Source organism: Anguilla rostrata, chromosome 1, assembly GCF_018555375.3.
Source record: "Anguilla rostrata isolate EN2019 chromosome 1, ASM1855537v3, whole genome shotgun sequence".
Lineage (NCBI taxonomy): Eukaryota > Metazoa > Chordata > Actinopteri > Anguilliformes > Anguillidae > Anguilla > Anguilla rostrata.
The window spans coordinates 49237687-49259466 of NC_057933.1; the positions used below are offsets into that span (position 1 = coordinate 49237687).

A 21780-nucleotide genomic window follows, 5' to 3' on the forward strand; every position below is an offset into this window, starting at 1 on the left:
GCCTGTAGTTTCAGGTAGGCTGTTAGTTCTTATCGTGGGGCATTGAATCCAAAAGTAATATACGTTTTAAATGGGTTAAAATAAAATAGCAATTCCTTTCTATTTAAGTACTTTACTTTTTGGATTTGCTGTAACACCTACCTCAAAACAGGCTCTGATTGTTCCGCTTAAATTAGCTTATATATTTGGTGACGGTTGGCAAAAGGAATCATTATTTATAAGTGTTAGTACAACAGACACTTTTAATAGATGAACATGACCTGGTGAGGTTATACCAGGGCATTAGTCCTGTATAAACAGATCACTCTGCTGGTTAGGAGAATATTTTGAATCAAATTATTCTGTGATCATATTCCCACTGGAGTTGTGGTGTGATGAGATGAAATTTAAATCACAGGATCTCTCCAGAATTATTTCAAGAACTTTCCTTTTCATTTTTCAGTGGTATGCATACAAAAATTATTAGCCTTTTTTGTAGTGCACCATATCATTTTAAACCAATAAACAGGTCATTAATTGCTTTTAATGGCCTGTTCATTTGGTTAGTAATAACATTATACATACTGTAATTAGTACACAAACAGGTTAACTTAGCCAACACTTCCACAACCTGTTCATTGACAATTATTTTCACAAAAACTAACAGAATAGTCCTTTTTATTACGTTTTGCAGCTTACAACTAGATCATTGTGTTGTCTTTAGACTGTGGTATCTATTGCATAGTTGTTGGAAGGTTAACCTCTGCAAATCGACATTTAACACATTTACTTCCTTCATTAGGCAATTACCCCATTACACAATAAAAGATAAGCGGATAACTTGCGGGTACAGTTTTCTTAGAAGTATAGCAGGTCCGGTGACTCTTCTGTGTGGTATTGTTTGGGACAATTCAAGATTTTTCTTTCTGTTGCCTGAGTTCAATTTCCGCCACATGATAATTAGCAGATGGATGTCTCAAAAAGATGTCGAAAAGTGAAGGGTTAATGGCCTGCATAGCGCAGCTGAGTTGGCCAATCAGATTACGCAGAATTTGAGGCTGGGCCTGTGTGAGATGCTGGCCTGGGAGGGTCGCAACTGGCAAGTTTGATCACAGAAGTAGCTGGAGACAGTAACGTTAACTGTCTACGGAAGGCAGGGCGGGTAAGGTCAACGTAGTATCTGAATTCATTTTATGATTGTATTATTTATACTAAATGCATGTTTGCGCTACCTGTGAACTGATTCAGCGAGGATACAGGGACACTTCATATTTTGGTGTTGACAGCGGTTTGGATTGGTGTTAGCCATATAGAGCTTATCAAGCTAACTAACATCGTATGTTTCTTGTGTGCTCGTTAGCCTGGGTCTACACTGCATGCAGCTTGCAGATATTATAGCTGGCTAGCATTCCAGCGAGAGATGCGCCTCTTTCTGTAGCTAAAATAGCTTGCTAATTTTAAACAGCCGTCGGTCGTTATAACTAACATGTTGTTTGTGGGTTATATAAACTTTTCTGGGCAAATAGTTTGTCTCAATGTCCCTGAACAATATGGCAACTTTGTATGAAATCAGTGACTGTGGTTTTGGGGTGGGTCATGGCTTCATAGCCTAATGGCTAGTTAGCCATTTTAGCATGATAACCTGACCTGCGCCACTATTTGCAAGCCGATGGTTGGTTTGCATGGATAGACTAGTTGATTGCAACAAGTAACAATATAATCATGTGCTATCATAATCAGAGCTAATTACAGTAGCTTGCTGATAAGCTTTGTTGCTTGTTTTGCTAGCTAGTTAGCACGAATAGTGCTGCAGTAACAATCGTTAATAAACTTAAGCTTAATTCGCTAGGTAGCAACTAGCTGGCAGCTATTTAGTTTATTTGTACATGTTGGAGTTAAAAGTGTAGACCAGGCGCGTCTTACAAGTATATACCGGTTTTTAAATAATGTAATCATGATTAGTTGAAATTATATATTTTAAAAAAATATTCAGTGATCATACCACAGTAATCAAACGCTGACTGGTATATTTGCAATTTATTGAAAGCTAACGTTACTGTAATTTACTGTGTAGTCTAAACGTAGACTAGTTTGGACGTTGGATTACATTTCTGACTTAATCTAAATGTTAATCTAAATAACGTTAAACTAACTTTCTTACTGGCCAGTTTTGCGGCACATCTCATTCTTTTTCCCCGAGAAGTATCTTACTCTTAGGCCAACTATTGACTAACTAAAAAAGTAATAAAAAAAAAATCATTTGGTAATATTTGTAGTCCTATGTTATGCTGAAAATGTGAAGTATGTTCTGCAGTGGGACATGCGAGGACTGCGAGTCTGAAGAGCAAATGTCAGAGCTGCCGCGAGCAGTTTTAAAAATAGCCGGACAGCGAGCTACACACTGTCCTTCAAGATTGGAATTAAACACCAAATGTAATATTGGCACCCTCACATTAAATACTTTATATATGTATGTAAGTGTTTCATATTTAAGCGTGTTATGGTGCGAGCGAGCGAGCCCTTAATATGTGTGCGAAATAGGAATAGCGTGTAGTTACCTTGCGTTAAATTAATGTTATCTAGGACTCTAGATCATCCACCGACATACAATTAGAGGGTCTGTTGTGTATACAGTCTCAACAAAACGTTTTCAACAAAAATGCCTAATTACACACGTATATTTAAGTAGTTATATCCAGTTACAACAAACACTATTGGCCATCTTAACTCACACAAACCGGCTATATTCCGAAGTAGTGCGTAATTCAAACTTTATGAATAGATTCCTTATTTCCTTATATGTCCATTTTGCCTGTACATCTGAGTATCCTGCAGTTGCCTACTTTGATCAACCTACTCTGATCCAATGTTGTTATTGGAAGATGTAGCTAAATGTCCAGTGGTTAGAATTATTGATTGTGGGAGCATTTGTGATGAAAAAATTGGCAGGAAAAATGCAAACTAACCGAAGTTTGGGTCTATTGTCTGAAGTTGTATCTGAATTCTGTGTGTTTACATGAGGTCAGAAAGTACCAAAGTTAATGTTCTTAGGGGCTGAGAGTCTATGGCCATTGTGCGTATTTCTGTAGGAAACCCTGACAAACACTCAGTGCTGTACAGCAAGCTGTAACTTGGCAAATGGCATACTTGCCATCCCAGTATGTGCTGTGGCAGTCATGACGCTGCCTCCTTCATGTTTCACAGAGGAGGGGAGCTTTGGATCTTTTGCAGTTCCTTTCCTTCTCCACACTTCTCTTTCCATCACTTTAGTGCAGGTTAATACTAATCTCATCTGTCCATATGCGTTTGTTCCAGAACTATACAGTTTTTATGTACTCTGACCTAGCTGTTATGTTCTTGGCTTACTAGTGGTTTGCATCTTGCATTGAAATCCCGTGAGGTTATGCTGGTGTAGTCTTTTCTTTTTAGTCCGACACATCTATTATGCCTTCATCCTGGAGACTGTTCTTGATCTGTTCATCAGTTAAAAAGAGTTTTTCGTCACAACTGAAAATATTCTACAGTCATCCACTACAGTGGACTTTTGTGGTCTACCTGGTTTTTTAATATTGATGAGCTCACCCTTCTTAACAATGTACCATACAGTTGATATTTTTTTACACACCCAATGTTTAGGCTATATCTATGTACATTTATTCAGATTTTTCCACCCCATGATGACCTTCTTTACTGGCATTGACACTTTTTTTTTCACATGTCGAGAGATAACAGCAACAGACTCCAAATGTAAATTTCACATCTAGAATCAACTCTAGACCCTTTGTTAGCTGCCTTGTGCATGACCTGATGATGCAACAACCAGTGTTTCCCATAGAACATTTTTGTTAGTGGGTGGTGGTGTGGACGGGGGGTAACAGGTGGGTGTAGGGGATTGTGGTGTTTGCACTGGCAACCACAAACATTTTTTTAAAAATTCACTACAGTAATTAATTAACGACTGCACGTTATACGAGTAGTCATGTCTTGAATCAACAGTGACACCACCTCTTCAGTGAGTATACTACTGTGGATAAAGAGGGGTGAAATTTAAGAAAGGACGGGTACGTCTAGATCATTGCACAACTGTGCGTACACTCCGTGAACCTGGCACTGGAACACACCTCCACCTCCAAGCACTGGATGTTCCGCTCTTACAAAGCCTTTGTTTTTATTAGCAGTATTGCTACAACAGCAAGCATATAAAAACGTATGACGGAGTGTAGCACAGTGGGTAAGGAACTGGGCTTGTAACCGAAAGGTCGCAGGTTCGATTCCCGGGTAGGACACTGCCGTTGTACCCTTGAGCAAGGTACTTAACCGAAATTGCTTCAGTATATATCCAGCTGTATAAATGGATACAATGTAAAATGCTATGTAAAACGTTGTGTAAGTCGCTCTGGATAAGAGTGTCTGCTAAATGCCTCTAATGTAATGTAATGTATGCTTGCTGTAATAGCAGTAATGCCAATAAACAATACAAAAATTATTTTTGGGCGCGGGCAAATCTAAAGTCATTGTATGGGAAACACTGCAACAACACGGCAACAGCTGGCCAAGAAACAGCTGAGCTGCCAATTGCCCAATTACTTTTGTTTACCCAAACTGGGGGGACTATGTATAAAAAGGGCTGCAATTCCTACATGGTTCACCAGATATGGATGTAAATATCCTCAAATTAAAGCTGACAGTCTGCACCTCATGTTTCAGTTCAAATCCATTGTGCTGGAGCACTGAGCCAACTCAAAAATTTTTGCCATTGTCCAAATACGACCTGGATTGTACACCGTATACAGGCACTTGTTATAAGTTTTGTAGTGACTTGTGTGTTAGATCTGTGCATTATTTTATGTTATTATGTTATTTTCTCATGTAAATTTAATGCAATTCATTTTTTTCTTTTTCTGTAGATCTTTTTTTTTTTTTTAGTATTGTGACCTGCAAACGGGGTGCTGACATGCCTGTGACCTCCCAGCTCTTGAAGGCCTTCCGCAGCAGGGAGATCCAGAAGTTCGGCAGCTTTGCCATCCAGTGCCGGAATGGGCACCAGCGCTGTCCGCCTCTCCAGCCCCTTTTCAGCTGTTGGCACAAAGATGCCCGCTCTGCAGACTCTGTCTCGCGCTCAAAATGGCGGCAGGCCCGCGGCTACAGGACCTCCTCCGAGCGATGCTACAACTTAACCCCGCCCCAGGTCAACAGCATCCTGAAAGCCAACGAGTACAGCTTCAAAGTGCCCGAGTTCGACGGGAAGAACGTCAGCTCGGTGATGGGCTTCGACAGCAACCAGCTGCCCGCCAACGCGCCCATCGAGGACCGGCGCAGCGTGGCCACCTGCCTGCAGACGCGGGGCATGCTGATGGGCGTGTTCGACGGGCACGCGGGCTGCGCCTGCGCCCAGGCGCTGAGCGAGAGGCTCTTCTACTACATCGCCGTCTCCCTGCTGCCCCACGACACGCTGCAGGAGGTGGAGAGCGCGGTGGAGAGCGGGCGCGCCGTGCTCCCCATCCTGCAGTGGCACAAGCACCCCAACGACTACTTCAGCAAGGAGGCCTCGCGGCTCTACTTCAACAGCCTGCGCACCTACTGGCAGGAGCTGCTGGACCTCAGCGGCCCCGGGGAGGTGCCGGACATTAAGGAGGCGCTGGTCAACGCCTTCAAGAGGCTGGACAACGACATCTCCCTGGAGGCCCAGGTGGGCGACCCCAACGCTTTCCTCAACTACTGGGTGCTGCGGGTGGCTTTCTCGGGGGCCACGGCCTGCGTGGCGCACGTGGACGGCCACGACCTGCACATCGCCAACACGGGGGACGGCCGCGCCGTGCTGGGGGTGCAGGAGGAGGACGGGTCCTTCACGGCCCTCACCCTCTCCAACGACCACAACGCCCAGAACGAGGACGAGATCGGCCGCATCCGGTCGGAGCACCCCAAGAGCGAGGCCAAGACCGTGGTGAAGCAGGACCGGCTGCTGGGCCTGCTCATGCCCTTCCGGGCGTTCGGCGACGTCAAGTTCAAGTGGAGCATCGACCTGCAGAAGCGGGTCCTGGAGTCCGGGCCCGACCAGCTCCACGAGAACGAGCACACCAAGTTCATCCCGCCCAACTACCACACGCCGCCCTACCTGACCGCCGAGCCGGAGGTCATTCACCACAGGCTCCGCCCGCAGGACCGCTTCCTGGTGATGGGCACGGACGGGCTGTGGGAGACGCTGCACCGGCAGGAGGTGGTGCGCATCGTGGGCGAGTACCTCACGGGGGTCCACCACCAGCAGCCCATCACCGTGGGCGGCTACAAGGTGACCCTGGGCCAGATGCAGGGCCTGCTGATGGAGCGGCGGGCCAGGGTGTCGTCCACCTTCGAGGACCAGAACGCCGCCACCCACCTCATCCGGCACGCCGTGGGCAACAACGAGTTCGGGACGGTGGACCACGAGCGCCTCTCCAAGATGCTGAGCCTCCCGGAGGAGCTGGCCCGCATGTACAGGGACGACATCACCATCATCATCGTCCAGTTCAACTCCCACGTGATCGGGGCACAGCAGCAGTCGTCAGACGGGGAGGTGGCCTGAGGCGCCAGATGTCCGAGACGGAACCGGAACGGTCAAATATCACACTTATTTTTTTTTGCACAAAAATTAACTTCTGCCCCTTTTTTCATGTGGACACATTCGGTCAAAAGAAACAAGGACCTTTTTTGGTGACGGTTACAAAACCTAAAAATGATTTGCTATGTCTCGTACCACGCTGTTGAGTCTCCAACGGTATTGCGCACAGTTGAGACTTACAGGCTGAGTGCAGCGATAGCGAAAAGCGCATGGCTTCTCTGCCAGACTCCTACAGTAGGGGTGCTGCAGTTGTGCATTTTTGATTTTAGGAACATTGACAATACCTCAGCACGTGTTTAGCTCAGATGTTATCTAATACACCGTAATGAAACTGAGCGATTAGGCTTGCAGTACGGGTATTTGTCCCTGTATTATTAGGAGGAGTTATTTATTTTCAAATGTTCATACTCCAAAGGTTTTTGCGTTCTGCAGTATATAAAAGGTGCTGAGCAAACACTACATCTTTCTTTTGACTTTTGCCAATTCAGCGATTCCATCTGCATCGCACTTATAATTTGTGTGTTTGACAAAGATATGTATGTAGTGGGCAGTTTTCGCTTGTTTTTCACAGCATGCAAAACGTATTCTGCTTGCAAATGACCCGCTTGCTGGTCTTACTACTCTTAAGTTGCCAAAATAACTGAGACCTTTCATACATCAGCACCATAGAAACAGCCCACAACCTCAGATGATCATGACCCAGGGTTTTACTCCCATCCTTTCTGGCAGAGCTTAAATCAAGTTAAGAGTATGGATTGTTTGAGTCCTAGTGTAAGATCTTGCAAGGTCTTAGTTTGAGGTGTTCTCTTGCAAGGTGTTCTCAGAATGGATGTTATGCTAAACAACTAGCACAGGATAAGATTGTTTCCTATACACCAGTGCAGTATCAGAAATGAAAGCAACGTCACTCAGAAAAACTGCACACGCACTGTGATGCACCATGTCATCGTAAAAAAATGTAATATTAATGGCATATCTGTACGGAGTTAGGCACACATACACCGATCAGCCATAACATTAAAACCACCTGCCTACAATTGTGTAGGTCCCCCACATGCCGCCAAAACAGCTCTGACCCGTCAAGAGTTTTTAAAATCGTGGAAATAATTCACCCTCTAACAATATCTTATCTTTTTATAGCCCTATAGCAACTAATAATGTAATAAACTACCAATAGTGTAATAACACCCTATAATGTAATCCCTTTCAAATTTTTTATGTAATAAAAACCAATAATGTAATGAGTAGTAGTAGTAGTGGTAGTAGTGTACTTTATTGATCCCAGGTGGGAATTTGCACCTTTGCAGCATGAAAAGACAACAAAGTAACACAATCAGATACAAATTAACAGTAGATACAAAATATCAGATACAAATATACAGTAGATACAAATATATACAGAAATCCCAGTGTATCAGAGGACACCTTCAGAGGTGGAGTACATGCCTCGACTGGTCACAACTATTTTGGCGGCACGAGGGGGACCTACACAATAATAGGTAGGTGGTGTTAATGTTGTGGCTGATCGGTGTACATTTAGTAAATGCTTCACTTTAAGTTTATTTTCTATTTTGTGGTTTTAATTATTTATTTGGAAAGCTGTCAAATCTTTCAGCAAGGAGTGCTGTTGTTCTGTCTCCATGTTACCATTGTAAAACGCCTCCATGCAACCATGTTTGAAGTGTACCTTTGTAAAACATCTCCATACAAATTGCACTATAAAATCCTGGCCAAGCGTAAGCTGGTGTTTACAGCAGTGCGCAAGACTGCCTTTAGGAAATGCCATTGCCTTTCTGGATGGGCGGTTGCAATAGTACTGTGTGTCCTGATCCTGGAGTGATAAAACAGGGTTGGGTTTCATTGGCCAGTGGAACACTGGTGTCTGAGCCCTGCTCGTTTGGTTCCCGTTCTAAATTATGTCAGTGGTATTTCCACCAACAACAAATTGCAGTTCGGCCATTTTGATCGTTGTCCCTCGACAACCTCTTCAGTGGCATACTTTTTTTTATTTTTTTTTAAGCAAGCCGAGTGATTGTTAATAAATGACAGTGCTGTAACAGTACGTTATGTACACCATTCTATGTCAACCTGACAGAGCACTCCCTGACATTTGTCTGTTACACTGACAAAATCTAATCTTGGTCTGCCAGTTAACATGGATTGGTTCTCCTGTAACTTCTAACAGAAGATTATTTTTTGTTATGTTCTTTCCATTTTTATATGGGTATGAACTAACTAACTTATTTGGCCAAATCTGTAATTTATTATGTTAATTTTTTTAAACTCTAGTCAGTTAGGGATACCCAAGGTCTGATATTAAATCCAGACCATGCCAGTGCATTCTATGGCCAGCAGTCCTAGTGTTCTGGGCTCTAGGGTTGCCCAGGGATGGGAGGGTTTCAGCTGGGCAGGGTGACAGTGTCTCATTGTGCACCAGCAAACCACGTTGTGCTGGTCACCCGCACATCCACCTGTTCAGCTGCGTATGAAGCAGCTCCCTTCAGCTCATGTATGTACGAGCCTGCTTTGCGAACTCCAGCGTGATACAAAGCGCCACTTGCTTCGGAGCAGAGCTGATGCTTGGCTATGCTCTCCTGAATCAATAGCAGCACTGATGTCGGTTGGTTTGGCACTCAAAATTTGGGAGCTAAAGGGGTGAAAAGAATTTTTAAAATTCAATCCCAAGCAGAAGTGGCCATTTGGCACATTTGATAAAGAATGACTGGATCACAATGGAACATTCTGCACATCGGCCCAAAATTACTAGCACTTGAATGTTATTCTAAATATGAAATCTCTCACCGTCTTTATTCCTGTTAATAGAAGTACAATAATTCCACTATTGGGTTGGTTAATTCACGATTAAAAGTATGATGTGAAAATATAAATTAACCCCTTGATATAAGTTAATTTGAGGCAAAGACATTGTCTCCAGACTTAACCTAGTTCAAAGGTAGATCAATGTTCTTTTAAAGTAACAAAGTCCTTTTCAGTGTTTTGGCTGAATCTTTTGTTTTAACTTGACTCTAGTCTGGAGGCTTGTATTTCACAACTGAAAATGTACACATCATGAAGTACACAACTAAAATGTCATATATCATTGTGTTTCTGTCGTGTTCCTGGCTAACTACCATGCATTTGTTCTAGTATGATGTCTGGAACAAGGCCCTAACTAGGATTTGTTACTTGACATGCTATATTTGCCATTTGTGGGAAAAAGGGTATTGGGTCAATCCAGAAAATTGTTTGGTCAAAAACTTGTCAGGCCCCCTTATTTGGACCCATTTGTTTGTTAAACCCATACACAACAGCAGTCCGCCGACACTGGATTTAAGAACATGAATGAATGAATCAGGAGATGCCTTGCTGTCAAAGTGCTTGACTGGATTTAATGATTGTTGCAAGATGAGGTAGTCAAGGTACCAGTCTAAATTGCTGCTAATTGTATATTCTTTTAGCAGCATTTGGACGAGAGGCTCTGGTAATGTAATTGTACTTAACTTATTTCGGAGGGTATTTGGGATGTAAAGGGACAACAGAGTTGTAGTCTACTGTCCTTTGAGGTTTGGCCGACTTGCTTGTAAGTGGCTGTGGGGAAAGATACATTAATAACGTAAATATTTTTCAGTGCTGGATTTTTCGGCAGTTACCTGCAGGCTGCTTAAGCTGCTTTATTTTAAACATTTTGCACTGGCAAATTATTCACTCTGTTCAATGTTGCTGATGCTGCATTAAAAAAACTAAAATATTCTGCAAAGGACTGCGGTTCTGACTCAGTGCTTCTTCCATGGGTGTCTTGATCAGATGTGAAAGGGCGGACACGCACAAATGAGAAGCAGGCTATGCTGCAGTGAAGGGTTTTGTCATGTTAAATGCTTGCAAAATACTTGAAGGTCATTTATCCACCTTTAACTTTTTGTTTCATATATTCAGGCCTAACAGCGTGTATTTACATATAATAAACTGGTATATGTTGAAATATGTTTTCAATCTGTGATATTTTGTATTGTATAAATAAAACACAAATAACACGAGTGTGTTGTGTGATCTGTAGCATGCGCAACCACACATCTAGTGAGGCCTGTCTGTACACGAGTGGCCTTGTTTTGCCTTGTACACAGGAAGTCTAATGTTAACTGTTGCATGGGTTATTGCTAGGGGAGCAATAGCTTTAGCATGAGTATGATACTAACGTTTAACATCATTCATCATTTATAGATAACGTGTGAAAGGACTGTGTCACTATGGGCGTGTTAACCGATTCGAGTCGAAGTTATGCTGTACAGTTGGCCTGTGGGCGACTGTATGGTTTCCTTTTGCTGTAGAAAACATGCAGGTTACAGTATGAATAAACTTGGCCGAACTGGAGAGCTGCGTAACGTATCCCTTTTGAATAAGAAGGATAACCCCTAGGAACCCAGAAGGATGAGTGGAATGTAGGTCACGTTTCTGTGTAATCACCAGAATATTTACACTAAACACCCATTTGTAAAAATGCGGGTATCTTAAAATTTAGCGGATCTACAAAGCAAGCTCTTAATATTTTGCATCCAGCCAGCCTTTCTGAATTTCAGACCTGGTCATCTTGCAGCAACCACTGTCTGACCCACGTGAATCAATAATTATATATTATCTTGTAACTAATAATAATGAGGACATGCTGTTAGCATGAGTATATTTTGAGAGCTTGAAAAAAATAGTCAAATCTTTGCATTATTATTATTATTATTTGATATTATTGTGTCAAATCAGAGTAGTAACTAACATTAATGATAAATTAGACTATGGGTCACGACAGAGGGCCCTATTTTGGTGAAGCGCCAATGTACCTTTGCGCCAGTGGAATTGCTTAGTTCGTCCTGCGAAAGGGATTTCACCTTTGACCAGTTTGGTCATTTCATGGCCACCACTGGTGTGAAACACACGGGTGTGCCAATAAAAATGAGGTGACCTATTGTAAATTTGTCACTTGTCTAGCGCACACACTGTAGTTGGTGAGTTGTGAGACCTGCAGGTCCTCACTGTCATTGGCTGTAGTTGTAGTTATGACCACACGATGGTGCCACAGTCCCATCCCCCAAATTCACTCAGGCTGCTCACTTGATATTCAGCATAAGTGGTTTTGAAGAAGTGAGGCATAATGTTCTCTAATACAGTTTACCTTCACCCCTGTCTTCAGCAACAATGAACAGAATTTTAATAAGCCACATAAAAGAACATAATATTCAAAAAGGCCTTAAATGATCTTAATCCATGCCATTTCAACCCATATGGAATTAAGGGCCTACTTCCTTGGGTTTTCTATAAGCTTTTTTTTGTTGCCATTTTTCTCCCCAATTTAGTCGTTATACCAATTCCCTGTGTGTATCATGGTCCTGGTCGATGCGCTATCCTCTGTCGGTCTGGGGACGGTGTAGACTACCTCCCCCCCCGGCCAACCAGTAGGAGTCGCTAATGCAACGATCAGGACTCATACCCTCACCGGCTTCCCACCCGCGAACACTGCCAATTGTGTTCATAGGAACGTCTGACCAAGCCGGAAGTACCGCTGCCGGGGGTCTCTGTGGTGGTAGGTGAGCTTTTTAGTGATTCATCCCTGTCTAGGGTGCACAATCCCAATTTAGACTAATGTAGGATTGTCAATCCTGACCTCAAGTATACCCTGTTTAGGTTTTCAAATGCACCAAAAAATATCACCTATGGCATATAAGGGAAGCTTTTCATTGACAGATTTCATCTTACTGGGTGAGGAGTCAGTGTTACCAGAATGTGCTAAACCTCGCAATCCTGAAAGTGAAGTCATGCATTTGTATGGCTCTTCTGTACAGTATATCAATACATTTTCAATGGAACTATATTCCTGTAAAGATGTTACAATATTTTTTCATGCAGCTGTACAGTTTCACACAGCTAAAAGAATGACTTAATAAGTATTTGCCTTTATTTTTCTGCAGTTCTTTTGGGATATAAAGGGAATGCTTTATGTATAAATGTATACATAATGTTGTTTTAAACATGTTGTATTAAACATGTGAATATATATTGATGTCAATGTTTTTTTCTGTTGCGAAAAAGATACTAGACAACATATATAATAATTTCCTTTCAAAGATCATGAATGAAGATACTACTAAGAAGTGTGTCTCAACTTAGAAACTACAGTTTTTCTCAGTGAATCCACCTGTTAAATATTGTAAACTACTACCTCTTTATCTAAAACAAATCACTGTTATTTGAACAGATGGTACAAGCAGCACTGTACATGGTGTATCTGTGTGTTTCTTAAATTACGCATATGTTATGAATGTTTTATTTTTAAAGAGAAGCTGTTCCTAATTGTTTTAATCTATTTATCTTTTATCTATTTTGCCTGAACATACCGGCTGTTCTGGGGTCAGCCTCGAACATTACCTTCTCATTTCCCCTCAAATGGGCCGTTCTCCACTCACCACTCCTGCTGAACCCTCTCAAGTCCCTGTCTGACACAGAAGAATATCCCAAACAACCAAGTACACGAGGAGTTGGAAGAAGGGGCCCTATTTTTAATTTTAATTATCAGGAAATTAACCATCCAGAGGAGTAGAACATCTTGACAATCACTCCACAGGCTACCGGTGGAGTAGACTGCAGCCGACGGTTTAGCCCTCGCCTACCTACAGGACATGATTCAATCCTACATGCCAGCTCGACGACTCCGCTCTGCTGCAGCAGGGTGACTTGCACTCCTTGTCATCCAGGTGAATGGGTCTCGCTCGTCCCAACCACAAAGCTTCTTCACCCAAGCTCCCCAGTGGTGGAACAAACTCCCTGTTCATCTACGAACCACTGTCATTGCCCATCTCTCACCGTGGTCTGAAGACGCATCTCTTCAGACTGTACCTGGACTACCTATCACTACTCTGCAGGGCATCCCCAATCTAGAATCGCTCTTATTTGTATTCTTCTAATTTGTTCCTGTAGCTCTTTCATGTTACACTTGTACCTCCATCCAGCACTTATATTGCACTTGTATCTTTATCCTGATGTTGTAGATTATTGTCATGCCTCCTATTTCCATAAATTTCTGACCTGGCCTATGCGTACTGTGTGACTCGAGAGCTACTGTGTTCATGGTTATGAATAATAATGTTGCATGAATGAGTGTTGTACCTTATCGAACCTGTGTTTTGTAGTTGTTCTAATGACCTTCGGTATGCACTTATTGTGTGCCGCTTTGGATAAAAGGGTCTGCCAAATAAATGTAATGTAATGTAATGTTTGAGTTCATGGCATGCCCAATGTCTCCAGAGAGACTAAATAAGAATAAACACTTGCCATGACTGCAGACTCGACTCTGTGGCCAAAGACATTGTTGTTTTGAGGCTTAGCTGTGTCTATAGCTGACTATTACCAGTCTGCTGCAGCTGGACAAAGTTGGCTCTGTCTCATTTCCCCTTGGTTATTTTCTAAAAGCACAAAAAGCACCTACAGGTCTAAGCCACAGAACAGTATTATTCTTTTCGCTGGTGGAGAAACGCTGATGATATCCAATATCATGTAAGCTGCCGTAATGAACATTGAGACACTTCCAAAAATGGAACTTCCATACACTTCACACCTCCAGCATAACCTGATGGAATATTTCAGTGGAATTTTTGCTGGAATTAAATCACAGACGAGTGATCTACTGTGTGATTCAGACACAGCTCTGTGAACGTAGGCCGGGAGTTTAGTTGTTCCAGTTATGACATTACAGCAGTAGCTTTGAGAAGTCCCATTTCCCAGATCAGTTCTTTTTTCCTGTAAACATTACAGCAGCCTTTAAGCATTGACAGTGCTTCCATGGAATTTATTCTCACTTTGTGTATGTGTTTGATGGTATGTGTATGTGGGCGATGCCAGAGTTGAAGTCTTTGCCTGTAATATAATTTTCTTAAGAAACACCAGTTGAATGTGTTTATATGATCGGCAAATGTTAAGCTAGCAAAATGAGATTTTTTTATTTTTTTAAAGACTGACATTTATTTTGTCCCATTTTAAGTTTTCCACAATGGTTTGAGTAGGTTGTTCAGGATTTACCCCTGGAAAATACTTAGTGGTACAGCCTACACCTGGCCTGCTGAAAACATGACTGCATGATGCCAATTATGTTAAATAGCACCACCGTGCCTGTTTTCCCTTTCCATGGAGACCTGAGTTTGATTTGGTTTTATTGATTTTTCTCTGATGGTTGCTCATGAATTCAGCGAAGGTCCAGCACCTCTGCTATCAACCCCTGAGGGAAACCATGTTGTTCATATGGAACTGTGTTCATTTGTACACTTGCGGCTGCAATTTGAACAGTTTTTGTACACACTGTGAGACACTGCCTCTAATCTGTAGAAGACACCACCGTTTAAGCGAAACCACTATTGCTTTGGCCCACAGAAAGTGTCCTGCAACATCTGTCTGCAATGAAATTTGAGTCAGAGAGCAAAAATAACAGATTATAATCAGATTGGCCATCAAAACACCAGATGGAGCGTTCAGTGGCCCTTGAAGTTGTTACACCCTGGCAGTCTGCTGTTGCATCTGAATCTGTGCTTCATTTGACCCCACTGAAGAAAACATACTCAAAAGCAGCCGGACCATTCTTCATATTGGCCTGATAAAAGCATGAAATGCGTGGGAGGTTGAGTTGAGGTCATCCTTCCTCAGGGATAACCCCCGGCTCCCACTCCCTCTCTGTGTCAGTCAGATGGCAAAAGGGCAAGACTGCCTCCTGGCAAGGCCACGAAAAGACATGAGCCGCCTCCCATGGGATTGGCACAAGTTTATTAATGGGGATCGTAATGCAGATAATATATTAGTGTGGTAATTAAGATGCATTGCTTTCTAACCTAACCTTCAGACCTGATTGCCACAGTACATGGCAGTTGTTGAATGCCACATTTATCAACAGAACTATGGAGCATAGAAAATTGAGGATTGGCTACTATGTAAGCATTTTAGTTTATGGAGTAGCTATGACGGTTCTAGCAAATACCACCAAGCCAGTCACCTTGGTTTTAAGGAGCTGACGTTGTACAATACTACTTTCAACCAAGAAAAATTATTTGAGTATTGATGTAGGATTTTAGTTCACAGTATTACCATGGCAATGTTGATTGGTCAGGTTGTTTCTAGCTTTTGGGCTGAGAATGTGAAATATCGATGGTGACTAAATCACACACAGTAGCTTTTGTGACTTCCTCTCAGGAGTGGAAATAATGGTGATGTGCCATGGAATGTCATCCTTTTTAATGGTCTCTGAGACACTTCCTGAAATTTCTCTGCTGTTTCAAACTTCAACCATAATTTGTTGGAATGTTTTTTGATGAAAATATGAGACACAAACCTGGTGTACATTTCTGTTCTGCCACTATTATGAGAGCAGAGGCTCCCATAGTTATGAGACAGTAACACAGCTAGTTTGTTTGACTATTTCCTTCAAATAGTTGTGAGGTTGGAGTAATGTAGAGCTACATGTGTAAAATGTTTCTGTACCATAATGGCACCAAGATGAAAATGAACTCAAACTACAAAGGGGTAGCCTCAGAATATTTTGAGCTGGATATGTAATTTTGGTCCACCAACAATATGTTGTGATGTAACGTACAAGCAAGTAGATACAGATATGAACAAATGGGTAGTGGCATGACCGAAAAGAACAGGCAAGGTCTTGAAGGGCCGCATATTTGTCAATTAAAAACTTACCTGAATGACAAATAAATTTTGGTAAGTTAATTTCGGTGGGCTTGGCAAACTGTGTTAAGAAATAAGGTATGCTTGCATTTTGAAGCAAATGAATGGTTTCTCCTTAATGTATCAAGGCTAAAATCTCTTCTGACAAACTATTTAGACTTTAGACACATCCATTCTTTTTTCACTTTCAAGGGATTTATTTGGTATGAGGAATGAAGTTCAGCAACCAGTAGTGGCAAAACTGTCTGTGAGGGAAAAAGTCAGACCAAGTTGCCAGTCAAAAAGGCTAAAAATGGCCAGTGAAGCTTTCTGGCACTCTGTGCCCTTCGTATCCTTTCAGAATTTTTTCTAAAGCCAAGGTTATACCATTCTGTCTGCAATTCAAAGGCCGGGACGCACTGCCAATTTACAGATGTTCTCCTGTTTGCACTTTCACCCCCACAGATCGTCTGTATGGACCAAGTGTTTTGGAACTCTGTTGCCTGGATACCAGGAGCAAGAGAGCAGCGGTGTAAACAAAATACCAAAACTTCATTTATAAGGAGACCAGATCCAATGCAGATTTAGCTTCCATCTCCTTTGTCTCATCAAAGACCAGAAGATGTTTTACATTTATGTCGCAATTATAACAACCAGGTGTGTACTTTGAAGAATAAGAACTTTTGTCAACCACCTAAAATCCTGGATTTTGGACAATCTAGTTATCTTGAATGAGATAAGTCCTGAAATGTTGTCTGTGCTGTCAGCATGTGTAACTGTATAATTGGAACGTGTGCACATTGTGTGTACAGAGCATGGAGTGTTACTGCCATTGTAAATGGACGGGAATAAATGACTGACTATTAGATTTTTTTTTAATCTTTTGAAAAGGGCTCCCTGTTGTATCAAGCTGAAGCACTGGTTCTTCTTACAGTGACTAGAACTGAATCGTGACTGTAACATTACCGCACTTCTTCTAGTGAGGCCATGTGTTTTTGGTCATCAGTCAAATTTAGTATTCAGTGTGTGAAATGATCATGTTGAAGGGAAAAATATTTCAATGCATTAAAATTGTAATGCGTAACAGGACAAAAAGTTCTGTTATACTGGATGAATACATTCTGAAGATACTGTATATCTCAGAGGTCATTGCTACAATCTCCAGCATTGTTCGGGGAGAGTGCAAGAAATTGTGCATCCTCCTCTGAACCACAGGGTTCCAATCATCACTTGCTATGACACCACCGTCCACAGGTCAGAATCACACAAGCATGAGGCAGAGGAAGACGCTTCATGTGCAGCTTAACAGGCAAACTTGCAGGTGCCTGACCAACCAGCAGGGGTCAGTGGTGTGTGGTGAGGTACTGTCATCCCAATCAACTGAAACCCACTCTCCCTGGGCAACCCAACAGTCAATTTTCCGCTGCCCTGCAGTATTGCTGGCCCCAGCTGGTACTGGCAACTGACTGCGGGTCCCACCTATGCACTGTAACAGAGGTGTAACAGGCTATGCCACCCAGCAGCACCCACATACATCTTCTAAGCACTACACAATATACGGCCCATGTCTAAAACAAAACAGTCTTGTACATATTTAACTTTTTAAATGACTGTTATTTCACAGAACATAAATTGTGGGCTTAGAGTATTAAGTAGTGTACTTTACAATAGTTGTGTATACAATTATTTCGAACATGCTTTATTTTACTTTTCAAATGCTGTATGGAAATAGGTATAGGACACAGTTACATAATCATTCTTGAGACATGCTCCATGGTATTTATGTATTCCAAGTGCTTGAGAGGCATTCCAAGCCTTCAAGCAGCAGTGTTTTTCTTCTTTTACATATCACAGATGCTGAGGGGATAGATATGAAGCATTGGCTGTTAGCACATACTGAAGATATTCTGAATCATCAGATGTTTTGAGATTGGCTGGCAGGTTGTGTGGCCAGGAAAAACACAGGTCCTTGGTACAGTGATATACCCCAAAGATCCGAAATACTGTGATTGTGTAATAGGGTGGGAAATAATCTGAAACCATCACTCCCAGGGGAATGTTTTGACCAATTAGGTGCCACCCTGCTGGGCTTCCAGCCACAGTCAACCTGACATGGTCAGCTTTCAATCATATTCAATCATAGACTGTAAAAAAAGTGACTGGGACGAAATATGGACAAAATATGGACAGAGACTTGCAAAAGCATTTTGAAGCTGTAGAGGTACTGTTTTTGTGCTGCCATGTTGTACAATGGTTCCAGGTTGTGGACTAAGTGCGTTAGATACAACCCCCCCAGGAAGTGAGCTTCAAAAATGAAGCTCAGCCTTGGCCCTTTGGATTCAGTACCAGACTGGGTGTCATCTCACTACACTGAAACACAGTACTTTAGCAGGGTCCCTTCCATATGTCTTCCATATTTTCCTTTGTTTCCCATTAGCCAGACTTCCTTTTATGGTGTCAGCTACGATGTTCTATTATCATCAGATAAACTCTCCCAGCATGCAGTGTAGAAAAGGATACTTTCCTGAGCAAAACACTGTGCAGTAGTTTAGTCTTGCGTTCCTTGTCTCCATTTCCTGTCCTCCCTCTTGACTGAAGAACCAGACTTTTAAACTCCTGTTTCAACTTTCCTTATCTGTGTAGCCTATAACTGAAACCCTCCTTAGGCTTTACTGCAGACTCTTGTCTCCATGGAAACCTCAGCAACAAAACAGCACTTTCATCATTTGTAATAATGTCACAGCCGTAGGTTAATATTAACAGCCTGTTGTGAGTCAGGTGTTTAAAGATCTATGAATAGACGTAATTTCCGTAAAATTACTGTTTACAATTTAAAAAATAATGAATCTGAATCATAATATGTCATTTCTATTAGTTAAATAGAGAATAAATTATGGAACAAAATATATACACTTTCTAAAAATGTTAATGGGGACCATGGAGTGATTTTGTCAAGGCCTGCAGTATTTTCACTGCTGATGAAGGGTCTACCTGGGAATCCACATTCCACATAGATTGTTGTGGTATTTGATGATAAAGCTATACATAGAATTCAGGAAATAAATGGTAAAATAGTTCAGCACAGATAATATAAATGATGCAGCAAAAATCGGTTGTACAAATATACATTTTGTGCTATTTTGATACATTGTGCAACAAACAGGGGCGATGTTTTTTGGATGTTTCTCTTTGCCATCAAGATAACACCTGTACTCAGTGTTCAATCTGATTGGAGTTATGTCCCAAATGCACTCACATTGCTGTTTTTGGCAATATTCCATATAATATAATTACAATGGGTGGTAGAGCATTCTCTAATAGAGCTCCTGTCCTAGGGAACAACCTCCCTGTGTATGTGCGGGCTTCAGACATACTCTCAGTCTTAAAACTTAAAACTTCTTTAGTCAGTTTTATGGTTAGCCATTCCTATAGTCTTATATCCTGTTAGATAGTCAAGTATAATCATGGAGTTTATTAAGTTAAATGTGGATGTCTGGGCTGGATAGGTAGCATAGCCTGGCCATTACAGAACTGACACATTAGGTCGATTAGCATTAAGTATCAGGCTGGTCGTTACGAAGCTGACACGCTAGGTAGCTTAGCATCAAGTATCAAGCTGGCCTATATTTATGGAGCTGAAACACTAGGTAGCTTACACTCAAGTGTCAAGCTGGCCTTTACATCTTAACAACATGAATAAATACTATACAAATGTGGATCAAACGATGAGGGCATTGGTAGCATCTCAGTGAGATAAAAGCAGATTAAACACATTATAATTATATGGCATGTGATCTGGTTTCAGCCATATTGCTATTCAGATGGAAATGATGCTGATTTCCCAGAATCCCTATCTAAGTTTGGTAGAACTTAGTGGTATTGTCTGATTCTTAATAAATGGCATCTGAAGTCTCAGTCACGTTGCTACATGTAGAGCTGTGCTTCAGTGTTTTTCCCCCCTTCAAGGTTAGCAGAGACATCTGTGGAGTAAAACGTGTACTCATCGGGAAACGTGTAGTCAAATGTGCCCCAGAAGACCGAGCGAGCTGATAGGACAGCAGTGTTCTCTGCTTGCACATGTTATTCACAGGGACATCCCTTCTGCCTTTGAATGGTCAGCTGGCCTGTTATGCTTCATTCTTTTGAATTCATAAAATGTTCCTCCGTCGCCTTCACATTTTCAGGCCTGCCTCTCAAGGCCATGTGAAACTGAATTGCCGTCTACAAGGACCCGGCGAGAGACCGTTTTGCAGGATTGCAGCTGTTCAGTGCATTCATAGGTGAAAAGAAACATTTACTGTGGCTTCCAGTGCTGAATCCAACCTTTACACTGAACCTCCCCGCTGATTGTTAAAAGCACTGCCTGTAATACTGTGCTCTAAAATGCCTCGCCAGCTTACAAAAGCTAAACGTTCTGTGCGTCGATTGATTGTTGACATGCCAGTTTTTTTCTCTTTGACAATTGCTATTCAGCTCATTTGTGACAAAGAAAAGACAAAAGACTTTGGTGCTTTCATCAAGCTCTTTTAAAAGGACATTTCAGTGGGTCGTTTTTAATTTTCTCTGGAGCAGCTAGGCGAAAAAAAGAGACAGGCATTTGGGTTTTCGTTATATTTACCCATTTTTTTTACCCTAACCATAATGTAGGAAATTGAAAATGATGTTTTGAAAACCTCTGAGTATTTCACGCACCGGTCAACGGTCAACCCATACGACATGCTTGCACTGGCACACCTGAAATGACACCCTCGGCAGAACTGCCCGACCCACCCTTTCTCCTCATGGCCAGCCTCCACCACCCTGTCCACTTGAGAGGGCTTGAAAAAGCCTGTCTTAATGGCTCCTACAAATCTCTGCGCTGTACATAAACAGTGACATCATGATACAGCGTGACATTGGTTTATCTGTACAGAGTGAAGTTAAACAGCAGAGTGATTCCCATCTACAGCTCATCCTTACACTGAGAGCTGGAGTTTCTCAACCAAGCCGTCTGGTGATGGTCTGTTTTCGCGGTCAAGGAACTGGGGATAATGTTTCCTCTTCTTCTTCTTTCAGGAAACTTTCAGGATACCCAGATGCTCCATAGAATACCACTTTCAATGTTTCTTTCAAAGCATTGTTTTGAATTATGTAATGTATTAGACTGCTCAGATGCCTTGTCACTTGTTTCACCACTTTGGCAGCATGAGTAGCCTATTCCTTCCGATAGGCATCTTTTTTTATTGAAAACAGATATATTTGAAATTTTATAGCATTGCCAGTAAAGATCACAATCTGCACAAGCTTTGATCTAAGCCGGAGAAATAAAGGATCATTGCCATTTTCCCCGAAATTACCAAAGAAGATTTGGACCCAAGCAGGCCAGAGGTTTATGGTGATCCAATGTCTGGACTGAAGTCATTTCCTTTCAGCCAATGCACCCAGCAGTCAGGACCTCACTGCTTATAATATACTGTTAGCAGTAATCCCCTCAGTGAAAGAAAAATGAATGAATATTAATCCACTTCAAATTAGTATTCCAT

General features: G+C 41.9%; 1 protein-coding gene across 1 annotated transcript; it reads left to right on the plus strand.

The window, feature by feature from the left end:
* The first annotated feature begins 984 nt into the window (after window positions 1-984).
* Window positions 985-10608, plus strand: pdp1 (pyruvate dehydrogenase phosphatase catalytic subunit 1). Its single transcript, XM_064339925.1, has 2 exons — window positions 985-1141; window positions 4887-10608. The coding sequence occupies exon 2, from the start codon at window positions 4934-4936 to the stop codon at window positions 6539-6541; it is 1608 nt and encodes a 535-aa protein (XP_064195995.1). The 5' UTR covers window positions 985-1141; window positions 4887-4933; the 3' UTR covers window positions 6542-10608.
* The last annotated feature ends 11172 nt before the right edge of the window (window positions 10609-21780 follow it).